The 27,812-nt window shown below is 35.4% G+C and overlaps 1 protein-coding gene across 1 annotated transcript; it reads left to right on the top strand.

The window, feature by feature from the left end:
- Window positions 1–17: 17 nt before the first annotated feature.
- LOC142983949 (homeobox protein B-H1-like) lies at window positions 18–27,812 on the top strand. The gene is made up of 4 exons (XM_076131170.1): window positions 18–703; window positions 15,839–16,067; window positions 26,131–26,352; window positions 26,604–27,812. Exons 1-4 carry the CDS (start codon window positions 565–567, stop codon window positions 26,863–26,865), a joined length of 852 nt encoding a protein of 283 aa, XP_075987285.1. The 5' UTR covers window positions 18–564; the 3' UTR covers window positions 26,866–27,812.

The following is a 27,812-nucleotide window of genomic DNA, read 5'->3' as shown; positions in this document are numbered from 1 at the left end:
CGCACTCGAGAGCTCGGCGCGCGCGACGCGTGCACCACACTCGCGCGCCCGACACACGCACTCACCGACGACCACCGCCACTCGCCGGCGACACACCACGCGCCCATCATACCACACTTCTGCCAACGCGCGAGTGCTCTACCCTAACCTGGTGCTAGTTCTGAACTAAACTCGTGTGTGAGCCTGCATACTCGTGTAAACTTTAATAACTCCAAATTGAAAGACTGACTTGCGAACTTTAGGAGAACAGTGCGAAATAAACATCTGAAGGATTCTATCGCCGAGATCGTGAGAAGAAACAGTTCCGAGTCTGACACAAGGGGATGTTGTTGTTGCGGAAGCGGGCGTGACTGTTAGATAAAGTGGTCGCAGTGCAAGAAGTCGGCGCGGTCCAGTCGGTACGTGTGATGTGGCTGGTGCGGTGACCGCGCTGACTCGGTCGAGCTGGGGGCTAGCGAGGTGCTGAGCGTGGGGCGGGGGTGGCGCGCCCCCGCGCTGGATGCGGTAGGAGCGGCGGGCAGCGGCGGCGGCGGCGGCGCGGGCCCCGCCGGCGGCGCCCTGGCGATGACGGTGCAGCGCGACGAGCGCGACGCGCGCGCGCCTCGCACGCGGTTCATGATCACCGACATACTCGACGCACCGCCGCGCGACCTCAGCGCGCACAGGGACTCCGACTCCGACAGATCTGCCACGGACTCACCAGGTAACTATCTTATATATCTATGCGTTTGTCTCACTATTTTTCTATTCCTATCAATATTTTCCTTAACGCCGGGAGCACTTCTTTCCAACAGTGCTTCATCCATACTATCGTGTTAAAGAGTTGGCTTCATCTGCAAATCCAATAAGAATGAGCGTCGCAAAGATTTGCGTTGTATATGACAGATTACAGGCCAACAATGGCCTGTAATCTGTCATAATTAAATTATAAGTTTAATGAAGATCTTTATCACAAACAAAGTTATAAGTTACCGCTAAGGAATTTACATATGTTGATATTCAGGTTTTTTACCAAGAAATACAGCAAAAAATGCGTAATTAATAAACACCTTTGTTATTTTTTCACACTACTAAAGCGGTTTCATGATATATTCGATTAGAAGTAGCCGCAAATAATATATTGTTGTGTATATGTTTTGATACAAGGCGCCCGCAACAAGACATTTGCATAAACAATGAATATGTTGCATTAGTAATTTGGTCGTAGTACTTCGTAGCGTCTAAGAAAAGACATCAACGACAGTGCACTTATAACCGCTACAGAGGTAGCGACAAATTGCAAACATATATCTCCGTAACAGTTTGTGTTCATTATGAAACAGTAACACGATAGATATGATAATTTGATTTAGTTCGATTGGTGGGAACTCCGATGTAAGTGGTACGGGCGGCGAGTCACGCGAGGCCTGCGAGCCTCGGAATTGTATGATACCTATTAGGAGTTAGTTAGAAACGATTGAGATAGTTAACTTATGTAATGTGTTCATGTAAGTGCTAAGTGTAACGACTGTTACTGCTTTGCGTTTAGATAAAGTGGTGAACACACTTTCGGAAAACATACATTTGTAGTGTATGAGGTAAAATCGTTGGGCTTCGTGTTCGCAATACTTATTTAAGTCAAGATTGTTACCATATTTCCTGGAATATTTCAGAGAGATTTCACATTTTGTATTGAGGAAGCTATGTCTGGTTATTGTGGAAAAGTGATTCGTTCCTTTCCTTTCCTTGTCTGAATTATTTGGGGTTAACGCAGTCTGTACTTTTAAAGGATCTCTTCATAGTCTCCTTTCGTCAAATAATTGTTCAAATTTGCGACTACTTTAATATTTCGGGCAGTATTTAAATCTACTTATTACTTAAAAAAGAATATATATGAAGTTATGGAATTAGGCCCCAAAACTTGGTTGCTTTGTCAGGTTATATGTAATTCGATTTTCGGTTTCCGTTCAACGTTTTTTTTAATTATTCGGTTAGGTTAGGTTATTACATGCACGTCTTATCAGATCGGAGTAGATAAAAAATTTGAATAACAAGGAAATATCAACCCGACTCTAAAATAGGTATTTGGAATGGCAAAAATTTGTATCATAATTTTTTTTTACTGATTTAGAGAAATTAATATGGAAAACAAAAATAATTTATTGGTGTGACACGCTTATCAATGAGCCATGGGAATTTGGCGAAAAAGTAACTAGTAAGCATGAGATTATCATCACAAGCTTGATTGTCAAAACTATTTAATACGTACAACCAAAAAATCAGTCTGAAGTTTTTAATTTACTACTACAATAGTAAGTTTTTGTTGTTTGTCTGTATCTTGACGTGTCTGAAAAGATATCCTGAAATAAAGTAGTCCTGATGTTCATCGAGGATATGAACTGTCTACAAGCCTTTGATTCAGTATAGTAGGTATGATTGTATGTTTCCAATGTACGTTACAAAAAATGCGTCTAGTTTTTAAGCTAACACTTAAATAATGATATTACTACCAATAACTGTTCTATTAGTTTTAACACTCATAGTTAGTAAAAAAGTCTGCCTAGATATAAAGCTTAGGACTCACTTGTTGCTAGCTCACGACTTTGCCTAATGTGCTACCACTACTTAGGTAGTTTAAGTGCGTGGTAGCATGTAGTTAGCACTAAAAGCACTATAATAAAATACTTTTTTATATGAGTATTGGCTATTGACCCAACCCGCAATTGGCCAGCGTGGTGGACTCAAGGCCTAATCCTTTCCTCATTACGGGAGGTAACCCCTTGCCCAGCAGTGGGATATTAATGGGTTAATTTTATTTATTTATAGCTGACCCCCGCAACTTCGCTTGCGTCACCTAAGAGAATGAGTCAAAATTTTCCCCGTTTTTGTAACATTTTTCGTTGCTACTCCGCTCCTAATGACCGTAACGTGATGTTATATAGCCTATAGCCTTCCTCGATAAATAGGCTATCTAACACTGAAAGAATTTTCCAGTAGTTCCCGAGATTAGCGCGTTCAAACAAACAAACTCTTCAGCTTTATAATATTAGTATAGATGACTAAATGAAATAGATTTATGGGTACCGAAACTCAATTCTTTAAAAATACTCCTGTGTCACAGTTACTTTTACAAACGGGGAAAATTAATAACAATATAGAACAACTATTTATGAATGACATAAATATTTGTGTCGAGTGATATTCGAACTCACGACCACCCAGTACCTACAGTTAACCACTGAGCATGTCGAATTCGGTCGGATGTTAGGTTTTATGACAGAGTTTAATATTGAAACTATATTTTCGATAACGTAGGTTATTTCATAGGTACCTACCTGATAATGGAATAAAATTGGTTAAAAAGGAAAAAAAAACAGTTGAAACTGAATAGAACTTCACATGTAATTCATAAATTTAATATTTGTAACAAATCAATAGTAGTAATAAATGCAATAAGACTAAACTGACTGAATAATCAATAATAAGTGGTAAGTTGTTTTCCAAAATGTTTTTTTCTCACTAAAAACATATTGCACAATAATGAAACATAACTAGACTCTATGGTTACAAGTTACTGTTGTCATTTTAATCAATAAACTAACAAAGCAGTCTTTATTGTAACATAAAACTTTTTTCTATAAAAAATATCAAAGTACAAAATCCGATCGAAATAATACATTTACGACGTTATTTTTCGACCTTGTTGGGGTCAAACGTCATGCAGGTGCATGTGAGGGGGCGAGGGGCGAGGGTGCCTGAGGGCGGAGGGGCGGAGGGGGATGCAACTCGATCCGGACACAGGCTTTTGTCACAACCGACCTCTTCCGAAGCGACCGACCGGCACTAACCCGGTGCGACTACACGTTTTATTGTTTTGATTGAACTTCAAATATCACCGCCACTCACATTTTATTATACAGCTTTTTAGAATTACTCAATTTTATTAATGATTTTATTACCGTATGGTTTATAAACACCTTAAAAAGCGGTTAAAGCGGCACTCGCGGAATGCGGAGGTCGACAGTTCGCCGCGACCGTTAATACAATGTGCTGTTTAGATATAACTAAATACTGCAACGAGGAAATAAAATGTTATATGAATAAATGTATAACAAATAGACTGAACGCGAAGCCTAATTTATTATGACGTGTTATTTCCTATATCATTATCATCACACTGTATAGGCATGTTAAAATACCGTGAGATTCAAAATTATAAACAAGGTTTTGACGCAAAAATTATAATTTACGTAGCGTTAAGTGTACCGAAAATTAATAAGTTTCAAGGAAACTTTGATATATACAGAATGGAGGCATGCTTAATTAAAACTTAAACTATGCAAAGTTTTTACGATCAAACGAAGGCTCATTATTAGCAAACATTATTTAATTAAGTGTTCTTAAGAGTTATTACTGTACAATCTTTTTTATTGTTGAATTAATAACGCAAAAAATAAAAAGACGCTTGATAGCCGGAATTATAATTTAGGAATATTCAATTATAAGTTTGTATATTTAATATTGTTTATAAAAATACTTTAAAATAATATCACAATTTTGTATTGTAACTCATGTGCACTGCATAAAAGTTTACATATGCTTAGATAATTATGTATCATAAACTCTATGGCGATTTTGCCATAAAGGGTTTTAAATTATATTACCCAGGGACACTGATTGACGTTTACTTTTTACGAAGCTAAGAGATTTGTATTTAACACGTTATGTTAGCTTTATACATTTCGATAACAAAAGCTGTTATAATATTCGAAAGCATTATTCAATAAAGTGGTTCTAGTAAGTGGCTGTATTAAGGGCACTGCATATGATTATAATTTATTAGCTTAAAGCTACGACCGTGTAATCCCTGCTTCATTATAATTCCTCATTAATTTAATACCATTTGGCTTCACTAATTAATGTATTCTAAGACAAATGCTTGTTATCAAGATTATATTTACAACATGCATTATTTGCATAAAACTAATAAATAAAACTATTTTTATTACCACACTACACATATGCTTAACTCTTAAATATATTTCTTATGTTTTTCCATCAAAGTCATTATCAATAATCCCAAATTACTCCTTTATCTTTCTAATAAATTTAATCTGTAACGAGCTGTTGGAGTGTTCAATATAAATAAATTAACAAAACAAGACATTCAAGAGTAAGTAATGTTTAAGTTTAGATCGCATTATCCCATCGACGATTTAATAGTCAACCGGCTAAACCCCGAGCGTTAAATAAATTAAATAATAAAATGTATAATGGGTTGCGATAAATACAACCCGTTTCTAACACTCGGCTTCGAGATAAGTAAGCCCTTATAAAACGGACCAAATTAATCCTGGCTCAAAGGATTCCGTGTCACACGGGGAAAAAAGAAAAAAACTGACGTCATAATCAGCTTTTGTCAAATGTCAAGCTAAGTTCGCTTTTTAAATTTTAAAATAGCTCACCAATTCCAAAAGACCCGTGCACGCAGTACAGTCAAGCGCAACCTTTATTTGTTTTGAACAGTAAAGTTTCTGTCTATACTACAGAGTTAGTTTTATCCTTATACACGTAAGGACATCCCATGCTTATTATATTCTTAACGTATACGTTATCTTACGAATTTACCTCCCAATTACTGTATTTAACATCCGTTGGAGGCAATTAAACGTTTCATGCAACTGTAAATACAAAACCTCTGGCATCGTAATTTGAAAAAACCCACTTACCAAGAATGTGAAAAAACACAACGTTTACAGCAATTAGTGACCATACAAGCCAAGACGATTTAACTAAGTAATTAATCTATGTGCAGTGACAAGGTACTCAGTCGCACGATCAAATTGAATGTTAGTTTCTTCGTATTTAAAAACACAATGAATTATAAACGCATTAGACAGGATGCACATTCAAATGTTTTTGTACAGAGATCGTGTTTTCCTTGACATTAGTGAGTGAATATCTTATCTGAACAGAGCAAGTAAACCGATTAGTTTTCATTGCGAAACTTATTTATTGTCAGTTATCACGTGAACTGAACACCATTAAGTGCCTTGCAAGAGTTTATGTTGTAGTTCGTTGTGAAACACATTGTCGTGCAGAATAACTGGCAAGGTGCTTTATTATTAACAAGTGTTCCGAGTGGTCCGAGTGTTCCGACCCACCCAGTGTCCTTAATTACGATTGCTCTGTGGAACAATAAAATTAATTGCTAATTGCATTATGTGATTGTCTGTACTTGTGCACAACTGATGCCTGTGGCTCGTCACTCACTTGAGCGTCAAGTCAAACCTCCAGTGAGCACCACCGCATCAATAAGCTGCTTAGCATACCTTCAATAATATTATTCAAGCTAAAACAGACCTTATGTCAAGGTTTTTAAAGTTAATTTTATTGTATTTTAACTGTAACGTGAGTATTGGCATCGCGATAAGGGCGAGAAGAAGGTGACGATTCTTTCAACACTCGGAGTTGATAACATCAAAGTTTTTATTGTGACAATAAATAGATTATCATTGATATAAATAGGGTCAGTTTGAGTTCTCTCATAATACGGCTCCTATTCGCGGCTTTGTGTCACCGTTGACAGGCGATGCGAGCTGTGAAATTGGGTTCGATTTAAAATATAAAGGTACGTCTCAAGACTTTATGATTAGTTTTTTTCATCGAGGGATTATTTAAAGTTTGTTTAGTTGTAGTAATGTTCCAACTGTCAACTGTAAGCATTTGTTACGTCGATGAGATATTTGATACGTGCATTATTCAATCATATTCTGAGTTATAATGCATTTTGTAATCACAATCTTTATTTTTTTTATCATTAATATTTAAGAAGATTGTTATTCTAGATAACTTTAAACAAATGATAACTGCATAGCTTAATTACATTTTTTGTGAATTAAATAAAAATTAAGATTTTGAGGTGTCAGATCACTTGAACATAAACAGAATCACCGAACTGTTAAGATCAAAATGATGCAGAGGTTATTTGGTCATGTTACTGATTAATATTCGACATTGAACGTCAAATGATCACATAAACGGTACCGCACAGAATCAACATTGTGTAAATAATGACTCTATCAAACACTCTATGAAAAAATATAATACTAAAATTTTAACATTGACTTAAATCATTAATGCCCGGTTCCTAAGGTTCATTTACCGGTAGTTTATCTATTCAAACTGTCATGTTTGTTTGATTTTAAACGCTATTAAATAGATAAACTACCGCTAAATGTACTACAGAAGCCGGGGGTAGGGGGCACAATAATAAATAAATATCAAGTTACCTATTTGCCAAATAAAGTGACAGTAAATGTATGAAAATATTTGTCAAAGTGTCATTAATTGTCTAACTATTTGATAGCTAATTAGAGATGATGAAACATAGCCTAAATGTCGGTGATATCTTCTCTATGTTGTATCAATTTCAAACTCCAGTAAAACCTTTTTGTGATCCGGTTGAAGGAGTCTTGTTAAACAATAAAAACAAAAATAATGCCTTTATTGACTCTCAATTTGTTAAAAGGACCGGCATTTCGTGCGGCCTTTTATTTTATCAAGATAAAGACACTAATTGCTCGATTCATTTTAGTTTTCTTAGCCTCATTATATTACAATCACTTATTTAATCAAAATAAATCGTAAAAACAATAAGAGTAATTATAATTTGCCGTAAATTCTAAAAATATAGAGTCATCTGTTACAACGATGAGTAATTGTGGAACATTCCCGGTCTTTCTCATAATTTATTAGTACTTAAGCTTTAATTTTTGAATAAAAATAAAACAGACGACAAGTCACTTTAAATATCTGTCAATCAATAATGTCAGAATTATGTACTTAATTATAATAAAATCGGCCTTTATAGAAGTATCCCACTACCACGTACATATAAAACTATCTTTTAAGCCGTTTTTCAAACGTCTTACCATTTATTTTTTCATATTGTATGACTTATAATAATCAAATAAGCGTTGTTCAGTTTTACAGTGTTTGTGTATATAAGTGAAAATGACAAAACATTGTATAACAGAGTTTACAAGAAGAGTTTACAAGACTTGTATTATTTACACAATAAGACTACAGTCACACCTTATGACATATCATCCAAATAAATAAAACTGTATCTAGAAAAGTGAAAATAGTGCGTGTTTTCCTCCAGTCATATACCTGCGTCATAACATCCGCGAACACGTCGACGTATTCAGTTCCTTACGTAATACAAGTATTAAGGTTTATATGAGCGAATAACTTGTGTGAACAAACCGTGTAATAGGCTCTCAACGTCCACTTGAACGGTAGCTAGAAAACCTATCGGAAAATGCATAATTTTTCATCCGATTTCACATCGACAGGACCGAATATATCGAGAAACGATATCGCTTTGATACATCGTTATTACGTATTCGATACATTTGATATCGATATTTGTTTAACAAGACATTTCTTGAGTTTAGTGAGTTTTAATTTCTCTAGGGATCGGGTCTTCTTTAGAGATATAAAATGCATCATTGCTCACGTCTGTGGCGTAGTAGTTTTGGTTGTTCTCGTGTGATCAACAAGCAGCATTATGTCACGACTGATTATATTTTAAATCAAAAAATTGTGTGTTTAAGAGACAAGATAAAATTTAATTGCAGAAGCTATGACAAAAGAAACAATCTATTTATTTAGTAGAAACAGGTCAATTTTCGTTAAGTTTTATTACGGAATAAATAGAGGAACAGCCAAAATGGCGCCATTGTTTAAAGATTTATATTGATAAAGCATAATAATATTGCAAGGTGTTCGAGCAAAGCGCTCCGTTGAATAAATACATAATAAGTTAACAAAAACAGTTTTATTGCTAGATTCCATTACAATAAGCGCGAAACTTTTCTTGAACAGGGAAAATAAATTAAAATGCGTGTTGTAAGCGAACAATTACATTAATCACATTTCCACGTAATTGGTTGTAGCGCAAAATCACTGCATTGTTAAGCAGTGCATATTGACTTACGTGAACAGACTGAACACTCAACATACTATCGATTGTACTAAAGGTAATCGAAAGAAACCTAACACCTGTCAGTGGTTAATGCAATAGTCCTTGTAAATGTTTTATGTAAAGTTCAATCTGTTAACAGTTTTTAGTTCTACCGCGAAATAGCTGTACTAAAGCATAAGTTTATGATAATTTTAACGAGCAAATGAAAGTGGAAAGGAAAGCTTTTAATATCAAATTTGTTATTGCAATATTTAGTTATCATTTATGATGTTGTCCAAGATGTTCTAATAAGCCCAGTATGACCTTAAACATTTGAAATACGAATTGCAGATTCTTCATTACGATCTTGAAAGGTAGTTCCGATTCCGCAAAGGAAATGTGCAAATTACTTAGTATTTAGAGGTATTAGATCCGTATTGCTCAATGTATAGTTTAGCAAAATGATGAGTGTTGTTAAGCTGTAGTCGGCGAGTGTGCCATCAATGGCGGCGTGTTATGCCACAGTCGTGACATAAGAGCGCATGCGCGGTGCATTGTGGCCCGCGTCTGCGCACCTCGGCGCTCACACGCTGCGCCCGCGCACCCGCGCCGCGCCGCCATTGTGCATCAATTCATTAAGAATGCCGACACGGTGTATGGGAGACAGCGATGTGAGAATTGTAATTACGAACTATCACATTCCTAGACTGAGGATAATTGGTTAGTCTAATACTAAGTTTACATCATCAACATCATCGATAGTTTTCTAAAATTAAAACAACTTTTGATCCGCCTCTATCACATAGCTCAATATGTCAAGAATGAGGGAAAAATTGTTAAGACTGATCAGGATACTAGAATCAAATCATTCAAATATTTGAATCTATCAAAACTAACGACTAGTTTCATGTATACAAACATGGATAAATGAAAGCTGTTGAAAAGTTGCAAACGTAATTTCATTCTGACACTCCAAGATAAGAGCACATTTTACTAATATAACACGAAGTATATTGTTTTGTCATGCTGATTATGGATATTCTAAGCCTTCTCAAACGTGTTGATAGTTAGTAGAGATGACAAAGTGATTGTCGCTGTCGCCCGTCGCCTGCGCCCGCGAGCTTATTCTTGCATCGCCGCTCTGGAAAGCAAGCGTTACAGTAATTAGGCAAATTGTATAAACGGCATATAGACTATTATTTTGTTGCTCGCTACCGGTTTAGATTTTAATTGCCATTAGATTAGATATCTTCCACATCCAATGCACCTACCATTCTACTTTATATAACTCTACCCAAAACAAACAAGATTTAGCAACGAGTATCTTTTGTTATATGATTAATTATATATTTCCTTTGTGCTTTGAGACTGTCGTTTCCAAGAACGCGGGTTATTATCTAAGCAGTTATAATAAAAACGATATTTACGTTTGACGTAATCGTAACTCATGTACGATTAAACGTCTCTCTCGCGATGAATAGGGAATGTTTCCCACTAATCGAACAATTACATTAATTACGTAGTTGTGAATCGAGCCATAAATTATACGATGGTTTCAATTCTGTGGTGTACTTTACTAACATTCATTTGACTTATCTTGATTGAAATAAATTTCTAGGACTGTCAAAACGAGATTATGGCTAACAAGCTTCTGCCTGCGACTTCGTCTTATGTTAACCTAGGTTATAAACAAAATTTCATTAAAATCCGTGCGGTAGTTTTTGCATAAAAGAGTAACAGACATAAATACATGCATCCTCACAAAATTATGCATTTATAAAATTAGTTAGTAGAAAGTAGGATAATAACACACAGAACTATTCCAAATTTTAACTTTTCGAAACCGCTCTCCAACTGATCCTACAGAAAAATAATCGGGATTTGTTAAATTTTGGCCACAGTTATTGTACTGCAAATCCATACTGAAACAACACAATAATTTTATCAAATGACTGTTAAACTAATTATAGTTAATTATCAGCTTATAAATAATCCACTATTCTAGGTTAATGTGTAATTAGCAATAACTTTATTGATGGATGTTGCTTTAATTCACCGTAGGACGTCAAGCTAAGACCGTGACGTGACAAACGGACATTTGTAACTTATGGAATGAGCGTCAGTGCCGTATTGTAAATAATTGCTGTATTGTAAAAGATTTTTTGAGTTCAGGATTATATTTATACTATGAAGGTCGACATCTTGTCTTCTACTCGGCCATAATTTTAACAAAAATCTAGCAATCGTAAATTGTCTTTTGAAACCCATTACTGCCCCTCTGCTGGGCAAGGGCTCTCCCAAACGAGGGAGAGGCTAGGTCTTGAGTCAACCACGCTGGCCAAGTGCGGGTTTGTCCTTAAGACTTTATTTTTTCCTTAAAACAATTGAAATTTTCTCGTCCCAAGCGTATATTGGGCAGTGACAGAGTGGCATAAGTTGGTAACCTCTCAAAAAAGGAAGTTCTTTAGTACAGTTCTTGAAAGTATGAATAGTCCCCAACCAGCACTTGGTCAACGGGATGGACTTAAGACTTATTCCCTCCCACGTTACGGAAGGAGACCATTGCCCAGCAGTGGGACAGTAATAGGTTAAATTTAAGCGTTTACAAATCTTTATATGTATATATAATTCTTCTGTAAGTGTGTATGTCACTGAACTTCTCTTCAACGACTGGACCGATTTTGATGAATTTTTTTGTGTGTGTTCAAGGGGATTTGAGAATGGTTTAGATTCACAATTTTGTCCGCTGGACAATGTTTTTTTTAATTTTTTTTTTCAAAATAAAGATGTGTAGACAGGACAACGTCTGTCGGGTCCGCTAGTTAAAATATAGATATCGCATGAAACCTATAAGTTTCATATGTTGAATGTACTCAGTAGAAAAGTATTTATCACAATAATTCACAATGGGAATATTTGCAACGTCACTAACGGATGTGGGTTCAATTCAGTGACCTGTTTAAACCTCAGTAGGCATATTGTTATCACGGTTAATTAATACAATTGTCACGTGAAATGTTTTAATGAGCATGATAGAGTCAACATGGTCAAAATTGTATCATATTCATATACATTTCATTCTAGAAGTAACTTATATCTTACTGTTTAATGTATTAGCTTTGTATCAGGGTCTTTTTGCTCTTAACAGTCTTAATATTCTAATTAATTATATTAATTGTTTTAAGCATAATGAAGCATTGTACACGTTGGAAACTAATTAAATTCGCGGTCACTTTTTGTCAGACAATTCTTAAAGTGTTGTATTAGGATTTAGTATTATCTGATTAGGTACGATTCTATGAAACAGTATCATTATTCATTTCAAAAGTTGAACGAGTACGTCTAAATTAAATAAGCTCGCATATAATTAATTTGTACACGTGATGATTTATAGAACACAACACTGAACAAAGCTTTCTGCGTGTCACTTTATGACAAGTACACAACGACCTTCACTATCACACTTTTTAATCAATCTATCGCTATAATTATCGAATAATTAAAACTAGTTTGAAAGCAATCGCGCGGATTTAACAAACTTAATATTCAATTAGCGCCTATTCAGTATACACGCGTGCTTGTTGTTCGATTGTCCTCCGTGGGCTATGGCAGGGACAGTCCACCGAGGCCGCTTTACACATAATTTCAATTATAAACACATTAGTGGACCGCACCTACGCATATTGTTTCATATTCACATTTAACAGAGGTCGCGCCAGTGATCATTTAGTTGACGACAAAAAATACAATTATAGCGAGTTATTGAACAGGTTTGTTTTAGCCGATTCAAAGCTGTTATTAAATAAAGTAGAGTTAATAATACATTATGACTTTTAAGGTGAACCGAGTGATTGAGTGACTGGTTCACTTACACGGGTCGACAAGTTCTTGACTGACTTTTAGGTTTTACAGTAATTGAAGATTAATATGTGTGTAAATAGCTAGCGGCTATGACAATTAGTCACGATTGAGTAGCCTTAAATCATTTCTAATAGCCAACAAAAGTAAGAAAGGTTATATAATTGAAATAGGCATGCAATAGGCAAGAATAATATAATATTTAGAATAATCTGTGTGTAATCGCAACAGTGAGTGGGTTGCGACATTGCGGTGCGGATCGTGTGTCCGAACTCCGATGCCAAGTGAACCATTTAGCATTTGCGTCACGTCATCATACCGATTTCTCAATTAGTCTATTGAAATCTAAGATATTATATATTGAATACCGGGTGTCTAGACTGTCTAGTAGATCGATATTAACTTGTTGGTATTACGAACTAAACTGGTATACAAACAAACTAGTATTTATTGAACAAGCTATCGAAATGTTTCATAAGTATTCTGACATTTGACAAGTTTTTTTTCAGTGAAAATATGAATTGATGTATCCATCTATATTCTGTTTGTGAGATGTGCTAAGGCTAGTTCAAGCTAAAACTCAAAAATTGTAGATCAAAGTCATTACGTACCACTTTTGAATCTGAATATCTGTCAAAGAGTCGGTATTATTGTTAAAGACACTCATTAACAAATAGGCTGTACAGTGTACAGTGTAGTACACGCTACTAATGTGTGGGAAGAGAAATGTCCCACATGTCGTCTCCTATTTAGATGTTCTGAGATGTAAATCGATTTCCGTCGCTATGAAATCGATGAGAACAGCTCGATTAAGAAGCTCACGAGCTTTCAGTACTAATAGCACTTTTTACATAGTCGCCAGTGGACTGCCTCGAGAGGAAATTACCTATATTTATATACAGCAAGCTACTTATATTAGCGGTCATTTAAATACTTGTCCGGTATTTATATAAGGCTCGAGAGTCGTTCTGATAAGGGAGGTAGTTCAGCTTGCGCATTGTGCTCGTACATTATTGTGCACTAATGATAATAATTTTCACAGTCGAGTAAGCGCGGTCGGCAGTTGGACCTTATTATAATAAATTAACGGCGGTGTACCCTAATGGGCTTCCCGTACATAATTATACTCAATATTACAAACTGCTAAAGGGTCGCTGGTAAAAAATCACCTCGTACCTCCATCGGGCAATTTATACCCAAGGTTGTTTTATTACGGAAAACGTTTATATGTAAACATTTTAACCGCTTGTAATTGAAAACAAAGTTGTTTTTGATTTGCAAATTGATTGTTTCTTGAAGAGTTTTTTTATTGTTTCGTCAGCGATATGTTTTAGGAACAATTGTGAATAGAGTAAACGGTTGAATTTGAAAATCAAAACGGCCGTTGCTGAAAAGCATCTAGGAAAATACATAATGCTCGTTGATTTTCCTCTTCAGCTTACCACGTTACTCCTTTTTAATATTGGATACGGATTTTATAAGTAAAAGCATAAAGTCTGTCACACACAGTGTTCTGAAGCGAGCACACGGGTGGCAAGCCACAACCGCAGGCTACACTCGACTGCGCTAATTCTTCGCGCATTATACCATAATCCTTTGTCTCTTTGCCTTAAATACTTTTTGTGTTGACTCTTGTTATAAATCCTTCGAATTAAAGTACGCGTATAATTTAAAGATAACGATTTTAGGCCCTAGATTTATCAACAATACAAAGTAATAAATTATATTCTGAAATTAGGCTGTTGCTAAGAATTAGTAACTAAAGGTCCCTACCTAAACAAGAATAAACTTTACTGCCTATTAATATGACAAACATGCTATGTTACTGAGATAGTTCCTTATGAAATAAAACCATTCTATAATAATATATTAGGACTAAAAATGAAAAATCTACTTTTCCCCCCTACCTTTATACCTACATTCCCGTACATCGGTCACATTCAAACTATTTTACTTGTTCATTTGTTCTTATAGATTCATTAGGAAATTCCATCGGAAACAGCCATTGTTTTACACGATATAATTATTGCAAACGTACATTATTTATACATCGTGCGAATTTGTATGCTAACTTAAACTTTTCTCGGACCAAAATGGCCGTTTACCATTTACTATCGTCAAACACTTAAGACACTATTATTTTAATTTATTTAAAGGCGCATCTCATTTGAAGCGGTGATTGTATTTATTTGGTAATTAAATGTTTATATACAAAAAAAAGGAAACAAGCTGATAAAATAAATGTAGGCAGGTAATATCAAAGTGCGATTTGAAAAAAAAAGTAGATATAATAATAAACAATACTAATGAATATTGTGTCAATAATAGATCAAGGCGTTTCGGCATAAACTATCTTCAAGCATAACTTAGCGTTATGCGTTCTTTTTTTGTTTCAACGAAAAAATCCAAGTTTTAAGTATCAAAACATAAATCTTTAAGTATTTCGACATAGTCCCTTTCGCTTGGTTGCCGCCGAGCCCTTAATCTGGACTTGTACCCACCAAGCGTACAAGTCTTGGCGGCTGATGTGGGAGGAAACGGTGACCGCAAGAAGCCCTACCGACAGGGAAGGCTTCGGAGGACACCACCTACTCCAGTTTAATAAGAAACACGTTTAGTGACGGGTCGTTGACACAGATTTTTACCAAGGACGCATTATTATATTGTAGACAATTCTTAATATGGGTAATATTTTTTCATAATTGTAACTTGTAACAGCTATTAAGTATTATTTTTAAAATTTTCGTCTGACTGAATTGTTTCGCATCTGTCAAGGCATATAATAATTTTCGAAACTTATATTGTAATGCCCTTCTATATGTATCAAACAATCAACTTGGCGTCAAAAGTCAAATTTATTTGACTAATACTTACCGTTACTACATTAAAAAAATAAACTAATTCTATCCCTCAGTGAAAAACGCGAAAATCTAAAGAAAGCATCTTCATTAGAGTTTTCACAAATAGATAGAGCAATCCTCAATAAAGGTTTAAGTGTATAACTAACTAACATTCGTATTTTTCACGCAGGTGTAAAGGATGATTCAGACGACGTATCAAGTAAAAGTTGCGGAGGGGACTCTTCAGGACTGGTTAAGAAGCAAAGGAAAGCGAGAACAGCCTTCACGGACCACCAGCTGCAGACGTTGGAGAAATCCTTCGAGAGGCAGAAGTACCTCAGCGTGCAGGACCGAATGGAGCTCGCCGCAAAACTAGGACTCACTGATACTCAGGTCAAAACCTGGTATCAGAATAGAAGGTCAGTTTTATGAAATGTTTTTGTAATTTTAACGTGTTTTTAGCTTTTACCAGTGTGTTGGATTGTTCTTAGGTTGTGAGTATTGTATATTAGCTACTGAAAATAGTTATTCTTTTTACACAAAATACAAATAAAACGAATTACATAAAGATGTCACAGGAGTTTATAACCTAATCATATACATTTGCTGAACTGCTGAATCTTAGTAACAGTCGAAGCAAAATGTGTTAGTTACAAGTGTAATCTGCAATTTTAATTCGATCATAAAAACAATAAATATAACTCGGAATCTATGTAATTTAGTCACAATTACAGCACGAGTCCTTTACGCCTTCGACTTAATAGCTTCTATAGCGAGACTCACTAAACAAATTCATTAAATAACAGGCTATAAAGTGCACCATACAAATAGGAATAACACCTATAAAATAAAAAAATAATTCAATTTCAAGACTTGCATACACTGACATAAAATATGAATATAAGCTTCTCTTAAATGGCCACCGGTCGTTCAATTTTACAATTTTAGTTCAAGTTTAAAGTTCTATAAAAGTCAATTCTATTAAGATACTAACTGCTGTAGACAATTATAATGGAATAGAAAATAACACACGTAGTCTGGAGGCGGCGTAAAGAAAACAATTAACTATCATTTTAGTGGGCCAATCACAGGATTTAATATCATTTTTACACGCGTGGGTTAAGACAAAGACGTCAGCGTGTAACGAAAAGTTCAATGTTTTGAGGTATTGGCAGTCTATAAAACTACTTTCTCAAGAGACTGAAACGTCTATTTTATGAAGTTAATATTAAGATACATTTTGAAGGTAATTTAAAGCGTAAGTACTTTATTTCGCAAAGACACAAACTTATTTTTCAATAATTTTCACTTGAATGTCGTGAAGAGAAAGACAATTGATGAAATAAAGCCATTACTATTATCAGTTCAAGTTATTATTTTCATTTTAAATTATCTGTACCTAAAAACTATTAAACAAGACTAAATGGAAGATTTACGCGACGTAAAGTGCTACGCTCAAAGCTCAATAAACCGTTTATAAACAATTTATAGGCTATATAGCCTATAATAATTATTAACTTCATTAATTTAAATAACAAAATGTAACGATTTTTATTAAACTGTTTTGCGGTTGTCATTATCTAACCGCTAGTAGCTTGGGTCGTACTAGCGGTTAGTCGTGAGAGAGTCGGCTCGGAGTACAAAGCAATGCTGAGTCAGAGGGACCGTCGACACGTTACGACTGCTACTGGCATTGTATCTGTTTAACACTCGTCCAATGTTACAATGTATTGAATCACAGTTTAGAAGCAAAACTTTATTATCAATATTAAAAAAAAGCTATTTAATTGGCCAGCGTGGTGGATTGTGAGTGATTCCTAACCCTTCCTTATTTTAGGAGGAGATCTTTGCCCAGCAGTGGCACAGAAATAGGTTAAAAAAATACAATTTAATTTAGTTTAGTTCGATATACAGTAGTAGACTTCTGGAACTTTTCGCATACTAAATTAATTTTGCTAAAAAATTAAAATATATTATAGACAACGACAATTTTGTACAGCTAGATTAATTTAAATGTGGGAAAATACTTAAAACTATGTTTAAAATATTTTTTATTTTATTTTTTTAATTGTTTAAATAAAATTAATGGCATGACCAGTCCTATAATTTAACATAACTGGTTAGTTATTGTCATGTAAATAACACATCTACATATTTTACATATAAACAAATATCGCTGTAATTAATTGCCTATTCATTTCGTAATTAGTTTCTTAAGTGTCTTTAAGTTAATTTAGAAAAAAATGTGTTTATAAAGGAGTTTATCGTCGACAGTACCGGCGGCTATTTCAAAAACAAACGGTTGTAATTAGGCCCTCGACCGCCGCCTTCGGTCCACAGCGAACGTTCCCTACAAAAACTACGGTAGCTAATAACAAACTATACTAATTTTCTATTGATTGAATACTTTTTAATCAAGATTGTGCGTTATTAAAAACTATCTAGCTGATTTGTCGGCTAAGTGAAGAACTGTTTTTGTATCTTTGATCACAAAAACTGTTGGTATACGTAATTTTATTGTTTCCTGAACAAATTTGTTACGGTAGCCGAACTTGGTTACATATTTATTACCGCAAATAAAGGTATGTGAAAAATGTTGCCAAATTCTTTTGGCTTTGAAAGTGACTTACATAGGTAATGTAGGCTTGATGTCTGACAGTAGAGTGACAGTGGCGAGTGGCGGGTGGCCGGTGCGCAGGCGCCGCGCTGCGATTCTCTCCGCCTCCGCCTAGTCTGCGTCTTTTTGTCGTACTTTTTGTTGATTTTCTATAATTTCGGTTAAACTAATGTTTGGGCTTCGATTTTTCGGTTCGTGAAAGGGTGTGAAATCGGAGTTAATTGAAGGATGTAATGGCTTTTGTGTGCGGTCACATTTGTATAGTTTTTGTGCGACTACCCAAATAGAATAGGCTTTCACCTTCTAATAACAAACCGATTTTCTGGTAACAGCTAACCGGACATAGAGTTAACTATTAAATTAAATAAAAAAATGGTTATTCTTAATTTGGAAGAACACAAAGCAAAATTATTTTAATAACCTAGAGTCGAACTGAAACAATTAATTTTAATTACCTATTTATAAGACACGCCGTTTGCTTTTTGCTTAATTATAAATAATTACACATCTACACGATTTCTGTTATCTTCTTAATGATTTTTCTACAAACAGCTAAAATACAAAAATGGTAATGACCATTTTGATTACTAAGCTGATCAATTATAATTTACTTGGTTGCTACTAACACAATTATTAAATCTTCAGAGATTATCACTTTAATTGAAGACAATTACAATTGTACAAATTATCAAAAACTTTGCTCGGATGGCGGCACAGATAAAGTACAATATTCTAATCATAAAGATTTTATTACCTAAATACTAGAACAACACCTACGTTTTGTTAACTGAAGTATATTTATATTTTGAACTTCACTCAACAACGTTAGGTAGCATGCATATACTTACTTTTTGGACGTAAACTTATCACATTTATCCAGAAAACTTTATTTAAATATGAAATTACAAACAATAGTGATTGTCTTAATGTTTCTACTACACCTAACATACCTACCTATATGTATTTCAAAATAAGGTAAACTATCATTGTCTTCGGAAACAGGTAGATTTGCTCTTGTTATTATAATGAAATAGGCAGTTACATATACTTGATAAGACTAAACGTGCCAGCAAATGAATAACAATATGGAGTTAATATCTATTTATAACAACCAATAGCGTGTTCGCGAGTTTAGTTTTGCAAAAATTAAATTTAAATTTTCCGCGTTGTAATATTGGTAGCCATGATTAAAATTAAATGGCGGTAATCATTCGTGCGTCATTTTCATGATTGTGGTAGAAACAATATCGTGTGCTCTATGACAGCTGTGATGTCTCAAGGGCATAACATAACTTGTTACGTTTATAGTATGCCTTTCTATAAAAATATCAATCTAATAACGTAGTTTTTAAAGATTTTGTCTGCTGTAGTTAATATGAGTTATCTTGGATCTATCTATTTGTTCAAATTTTAAAAGCCTTTTTTACATGCATAGATAACGTCACGATATTTGCCAATATAGGCTAAATGGCCACTTGCCACGATCTCTACCAACTTCTTGTGCTTCTTTCTCAAGCTTTTATTTGTTTGTTGTGTTTCGTGAATGATTTACTAAACACTTACCAACAGTTTTACAAACTCTTAATATTCTCTACGATATGAAATAAATAGGTGTTCAGATTGTTCTGACTCGCGCACTGATACACCGTGTGACCGTCCTACGTCGGCGTTGGTGGCTCAGTTCAAAGGGGCTGCAAGTCACGGGCGGCGCGCCGGCGCCGGTCCACACCTCCTATTAATCGCCACACCGCTACTCCGGCGCATGTGTGTTTTCTTAATTGTTTTGAAATAGCTTCCTTATTTGTCGATCTCTATAATTTAAAAGAAGTTCCTGTTAAGTGTTTTTGAGCATGTGAAAATAGATTCATGATTCGACCAGTTTTAAACGCTCACACACGAGAGAAATGTACTTTAAGACTCGGTTTTCGTGGAAATTAACTTTCATGCAAATGATTTAATTAAATGTTTAACCGGCAATGCAGTTTTAAATAACGTTATGTGAAAACAACAGATTATGTCGGCATTCAGTTATACTCGTTAAGCATCATTAGCGTCACAATTCAGTCATTTATGAAAATTGTTGTTTAACAAACATCCACTTTACAAGCGAGTTGAAAATGCATAATGTTGGCAAATTGCATTCATATCAGCTTCGAAATAAAAATTGCACAGCATATTTTGAGTTAATAAGACAAAACTGAAAAGAAAAATTGGGGCTCTACCACCATTACTTTTTTTACACAAGTTCGGCACAATTATAAAAATGACCTCTTGCCATTTCACCCTTGATTAAAATATCTTGTAAGTCAGTAAGTTAAAAACATTTTTTGTAACTTATAAACTACCTATTCAATACGCAGTGAATCGCTACTCGGTGAAGTGACCACTTTTTGGTCGCCGTTCTTAAAATCAAAATAGACATATCTTAGATATGCCAAAAAACGTTCTATCACACTCAAACCTAGCTCCCAAAACCCCGGCAGGCACCAGATATCGGACTAACAAAATGAATCATCAATACTTATGTTATAATTTTATAAATGTATGACGGTGAATTCGCAATGGGCCGGGGGCTGAGCACTAACTGTCGTTTATCGGCGTTTAGTCCGCGCAACGTATAATCCATCGCGATTACCTAATGACGTACGCGGTAATGACACAAGAATCATGCAAGTGTTCGTCATGTGTGTGTGTGTTGTGACTAGCCCGCCACGCTAGTTGTCGTTGCCTGACTCCGACTATTATTAAATTACTCACCAATTAGGCATATTACTGTCAAGTATTGCATGAGTAATAAGAAATTGATTGGTATTCGCACTAGATTGTCATGTTCCAGTTAATCTATTAGGGAGTTTTATTAATTTCGATATTTTCAATTATTATTGTGACTGTCTACTTTAAAGATCACGCTATTGCAAAATGCAAAATGCAAAAAAATATGCAAATATTATTACTCATTATCTAGAGACAATTAAATCGTTGATATCGACTTTGACATGAAATATTTTTGCCAAATATTTGCCTGACGAGAGTACGCGTATTTTGCGATAAATTATGTAAAGATATTATTTAGAATATGTAAACATGCTTATGTTACTTGTATGCATAAGTAATTTCGTTCCGAGAATTTGATTTATTAGTACCATAGTATGTGAATTTCCGACGTGGAAACTGAAACCTCCGCGTAAGTGTGAATCATCGGTAGTGACTAAACGGTTTGCGTTACTGGTAAATTTGTATCATTTGTTTAAACGGTTGCATCTTGCAGATAATACTGGAGGTCTCGGAACACACCACGCGAAACCTACAAGCTCTATAATGAGAATTACGATCGCGTGGAAAAACGACTGAATAAAATGTTTTTGTTTATAAACGACCTGTGTGACTTTAAATAAAATCTATTTACTAGCATTTTCGACAGAGTATCGAATAAGTATACATATGTATGTAATTATATACGTGATTAAAAACTTTCGCAGCTATAATATAAGTGGGATTCCATAAAAAATCCTGTTCATTTTAAAATTGCAAACAACACGTCACACCATACTTGAAAGTGAGAAGTAGAACTAGGCACTTTCATTCCCATTGTTCTTGAATCTAAATAGAAAAACAATTAGTGTTTATTAGTCTTTGCAGTCCTTAGTTAAAATTGTAAGTCGTTGCCTTTACTGTCTAGAATGTAGGTCTTATTTACAGCCAGTTTTAAGTTAGATACATGTTACTTTAAAACCGAATTTAAAAAGTGATCAAGACATTATTATTGTGGCTCTTTATGCCTCTAGTTCTACAATCTGTATTGAACAAAGCCACATTATAAGGTAGCATTTTGGTTTCTAATCCAAATTTTGTAGAACTGTGTATTTGAGATAGGAATGTAGTGCATTTTATCAGTTTACGAAACCTGAAATCGAGTTTAATTTGACTTTTATATACCTAGATTGTTAATTTGTAGTCTGTACCTTCCACCGTTTGAGTTTATCAAACGGAGGAGTGGTTTTATGTCTATCAGCGAATGCTCATGCAAATATACTGATAACATTAGCATGACAGATATGTCGTACAAGCCTATTCAATCCTAATAGTTCAATAAATCGCCAAAACGCGTGACCTATCGGCTGATATTGAACTATTTATGTATTCCGCATAGATTACTAATCGTACCGCAGAATAGTTAACGACTCGAAAGTCGTAAATTAATTCGGAACGATTGGCGCGTGCTTATTTTTTTAACTTGTATTGTATTGATTGATTCTATTCTAAATAGCAGGACGATATTAAGATTCCGTACGTGTGCTCGCACATCTGTAATGACATAATGTGTGGGTTCCGCGCGTGTTTCGCGTAGCTACCGAGAACCAGACTAATCGGTTATAGCGAACCCTTCCAAATTACACGCCAGAGACACGGGATTCGAAGCAAGGACGCTCCGGTCGCCCGGCTTATCATTTAACCACTAATCATTATACTGCAAATGCCATTTCAGTTTTGGTCGGGTTTTAATAAGCGGATTGTGAGCCGGATTATTCGTTGTGTAGCAATTTAGTTGTTCTAAGTCTGGACCGTGATGCAATCTGATATTAGTCGGCTGTGGGCTTGCAGGAAATATTTTATTATATCGCTACTTGTTCATTAAAATAATATTAGATTTATAGTTCCCAGAATTAGCAGACAAATGTCGATATTTGTTATTTCTTGTTTTATATTGATTATGTCCATGTTTGTCTCAGTTGTGCATTCATAATGTCAAATGTTTGGGCAGGTGTCCTTTAAAATGATTTTACGACAAAAGTTAAACGACGTCGTTTTTAAAATTGATATTTATTTTCAACTATAAAAGGAAAATAATAAAATGTTAATAGAAACGTCTTTATTGTTCAAAATTTAAATGAACCGAATGAAATATGAATGTTATGTTAGAGAAATATATGTATTTTCCTATCAGTTTAGGTACCGAATATAATTTCATGAAATATTACTGACGTAGGTATGTTCTTTGCCTCCATATTCGTATTTGATAACAGGTAGGCGCTTCATAACAACGGTTAACAGCAATAGGTAGAAGTTAAAAACACTCATTTCATTTTCCTACCAATCAGAATTTTATGTAGGTAAATAATAAATATAATAATCCATAATACAGGTGTTTATTGAATCATGTTTTTTTTATAAAATAAAATTGAATAGGATACAAAAAATATAATTCATGTAAATTGTTTTTCCTCCATTTTCCAAAAAGAAATTATGTCTAAATATTTTTAGACTATATAAAATAATACAATATAACAAAATTTGTAGTTATTCAAAATCTAACTAGGTACGATTACATTCAAAATATTCGCCAATCATAAACGGCGTCATCGCAAGAACTGAAAAACGAGTAGAAACCGAAATACTTTCAGATAGACATGTGTCACGTTCCTAACAATAAAAGTGCTCAAACTTCAAACAATTCCCATAAGAGCGCACACAAACACGTTCCAGAAACTTTCTAAGCAGCGTATATATAACGTTCGATAAAGCTCAAATTGGTCCCGTCTCCTCGAAAGCCTTAACGGCGTAAGCGCCGGCCGCACCGCGACTCGTCCGATCGATGAAAGTGCTCTTTGTTTGCCGGATATACAAGCCGAATTCGCATCACGTCGCCGAAAAACGCAAACTGAGATAAACAACCTCCCCCCCGGAGAGGTCCTAAGCGTATCGTTTTACCGGACAATTTTCGTCTTTAAAGAGAACAGTTAAGGCGCGTTTTTGGACGAGCCTCCTCGAACAACAATTGAATCAGTTCACGCAGCATCAAATCACTAAACCACTGGGCGGAGCGTACTCAGACTCCACCGGGGGAGCGCGGAACAGGGACGGAAGACGGCCGCACTCGCGCTGCGCTCGCGAGTTAGACAGAGAGAAGCGTATTGTCTGTCGAGAGGTCTCGACTTGAGATGCCAGTCCAAATTTAAGTGCGCTCCGAGAGCTTTTTGTTCGTAGCCTGCGGCGGCAATAAAAAGAATAGTGTCACTGAGCAGATTGCCTCTCATTCAGCACTTGACAATTAAATAAGTGCTCTCGAGTGACGTACACTAAGAGCGAGCCGTCATAATAACATGATTAATGAGAGAGCAGCTTTCTATCGATCATTTGTCAGCTACTGATAATTAAAGTGTAGTATTTAAATTAGGATCGAGTTTAATACGGCTTAAAGTGTTAAAGTTATTTTGAAGCTAAAGCTCTATTGTGAAGCTCGGCTTATGTATGGGGAGTACGAATTAACGAGTTGAGTTATGATAAATGGGGCTATAAGGAACATAAATTATTTAGCTAGTGACGAACAACAAAACATGTGAACTCCCCCTCATTTGCATTTAATAAAATTAAATGATCCATTTACAGAAATTAATTAACGAGGTAACCAGTGAAGCGTCTGCTTTCGCGATGGGTCGAGGACGCGCCGCGGGGGTTAACAATAGGCGCTCACTACATTGCTAATAATAACAATGATAATACGAACTCCCCACATTAATATAAACCTCACTCGATGACAATAACCAACCACTTTGGAACTAATCGAGTACCGTACACGAAATTAAATTAAATTTATAAATAGGGATGCGTTTCTGTTTGTTTGGCGAATATTATTGCGGAAAATAAATGATAAAAAGTAGAGACCTATTGTCAACTTTTTTTACCGAAATTATTTTGTTTTAAATATATGATCATTTTATTTACTTTTGAATAGAATTATAAACTGAGAGAAGATGTAAATTAAGATTTCTGTAGATATTATTCCATAAAAAAATATTAAGTACTAACATTACACCGTTTCTTTGAAACAGTAATCAAACCAGAGTGAAGTATTTTTTAAATTAAAATATACAATAAACAGAGTAACGTCTGAAGTAATATTTTACTTTGATTAAGAGATTTACATAAAAGCATTGTATTGAGACATGTACTGCATTCAACATAATTTTCAAAGGGTTTAAACTAAACCAATTGGTGGCCTCATAATTTTCTTTGAGAGATTGTCATAGAAATGGTATTCCCCCTGCAAGTTGAACTGTAAAATGAATTAACATGTTTAAAATGTAGTAGTGTACTAATAAAGTTTTTGCTAAATAACGACATTGTGGGAGATGGAGCAGTTGTAAACCGTGGCAATATACGCGCACCATTGTAGCGTAATTTATACGAGCTCACCCTTTCCCAAACGAATCAAATAAATCAAATTAAAGTACTCGACCACGCTCCAGCGCACTCACCAGTGCCCAAGACGTTTTGTCAAATTTATTATTTTATTTATATTTTTTATTAGCGGTTTGAATGCGGTATCTTCATTGTTGTCTCGAGTGCACTGTGACAAATTTGATGACGATTGGGGTCATGATGTGAGGGCCCATGATCTATGGCTGCGGGGAACGTAAACGGTAGTTCACAGAATTTTAGAGTCGATTTAAGTTTCTAATGTGGCATAAATCGTTTTGTGTACTTGGGATTCGCGTAACGATTTATTTCAACTTCAAATGGACTGTGAACGTTTTATCATTTGTATTTTTTACGTACTTTTATTGAATTGTACTCTTTACGATGTTTTTTAGAGTTCTTAATGTCATTCTCTTTTACGTTTGGAATCTTTAAGAAATGTTTGAAGTCATTAAAGTATGCATTATTGAATAATCTGTTAAAGCTTGATAAGATTCATATTTCATTATGTCACTATGTGCCGGCAATAAAAACATACTTTATAACCAATCGTGCTAAGACTAATTAGTCGTCATTGTGAAATAGAGGTGGCTCTCACGATTGAGATGTAGAAACTTTTTGTTTTAAATGAAACGTAATTGAACTTATGGTATCTTTTCTTCTGACAGAACAAAATGGAAGCGGCAGACGGCTGTGGGGCTGGAACTGTTGGCGGAGGCTGGTAACTACGCGGCTTTCCAGCGGCTGTACGGAGGGTACTGGCCCGGAGTGCCCGCGTACCCCGCGCAGCCGGCGCCGGCCGCAGACCTGTACTACAGACAGGCTGCGGCCACTGCTGCCGCCGCCGCCACCGCCACTGCTAATACCTTGCAGAAGCCTTTGCCTTATCGGTAAGTTTGATAATGCATTCTGAAAATAGTTTTTGTAAAGCTTGCTGATTATTTATGCTTGCTTATTTCATGTCATTTAGGTACGTCGATTAATGATATGCCGTAGGGGTATAAAGAGAACATCATGGACTGAAATATAAAATACTGAAAAGTGTGCAATTTATTATATTCAGATTTCTGAGATTTCAATTTAGCTTGCCTTTTTTTCTAAACTCGAAGGCACCAACTCTAATTTTTCATTTGTCACACAGGTTATATCCAGGAGCGCCATTAGGAGGCGTGCCACCTCTAGGCCTAGGGCTACCAGGTCCGTCTGCGCACCTGGGAGGCCTAGGCGCGCCCGGGCTGGGGGCTCTGGGCTACTACGCGCATGCGCGGCGATCGCCTTCACCAGACCTAGACCCTGGGAGCCCGGCGCCCCCGCACCGGTCGCCCCCCCACACCCCTCACACACCGCACACGCCTGCGGACAGGCACTCCGACGATGATGACGATGAACCCATACACGTCTAATGTGAACTCACCTTTTCCACAAGTGACAGTAACTTGTGTGTTCCCGGACTAACGTCAAATGACTTTGCGCCAAACGTGATTCTCTATCGGATAAATGAAACAGTGAAAATACAAAGACTTGTGCTCAAAGACACTCAATGTTTGATATGTGCTTTTAATATGTCGAGAAGCCATAATGTTCCGGTAACGTTACCGTTCGGTTTTCTTCTCTGTGGTCTCCGCTGCACGTTTATTTTGCACCAAATTCGGAATTCCTGTACATCTACATTTCGAATGTTTTCCTTGAGACGGACTCAAGTCCGTGATATGTGATATTATATGCCCAGATACGATATAAGACCATGTAAAATATAATTGATGTCGTGTTAACTACTTATTGATAACTAGTTATTAGATAAAGCTTGTAAGTTACAATAGAAAGTAAATAGGCTGGAATATGACACATTCCGTTATTGATTATTTTATATTTAAGAAATGTTCCGCAGGTCCGCTTCGGTGCTGCATCTTAAAATGTTGATAAAATAGAAAAATAAATTTGAAAAATCAAGCATTACTGAAAATAACTATAATTTATTTACAGAATTACTTACAGAAATGTTTATGATTTTTAGAAATTACGTAAATTGGTTACAAAATAGAAAAAAGATTGATGTAATAGCGTGAGACGATGCAGCACTGAACTGTACTGTACAGTATATAGTGATCGGAACACTCGTTCAGCGACAATGTGCAAAGATACTGTATATTATAATATAAAAATACCTATTATATACGATGTATGTATTGTTAGTATTAAATACACAACTTAAAGTATTAAATGTATGTAATGAAGTACCTAATGCTATAATAGTTATTACGCGGCGATGTACTTAAGCAATCCAGAAATGCGACATTCCATGTCTCATAGATTTTGTGGTGTTTTGTAATTAAAATGTTGTCAATTAAAA

The sequence above is a fragment of the Anticarsia gemmatalis genome, chromosome 2 (assembly GCF_050436995.1).
Source record: "Anticarsia gemmatalis isolate Benzon Research Colony breed Stoneville strain chromosome 2, ilAntGemm2 primary, whole genome shotgun sequence".
Classification (NCBI taxonomy): domain Eukaryota; kingdom Metazoa; phylum Arthropoda; class Insecta; order Lepidoptera; family Erebidae; genus Anticarsia; species Anticarsia gemmatalis.
Note: the sequence above shows the minus strand (reverse complement) of the source record. Positions and strands in the feature narration are given on the sequence as shown.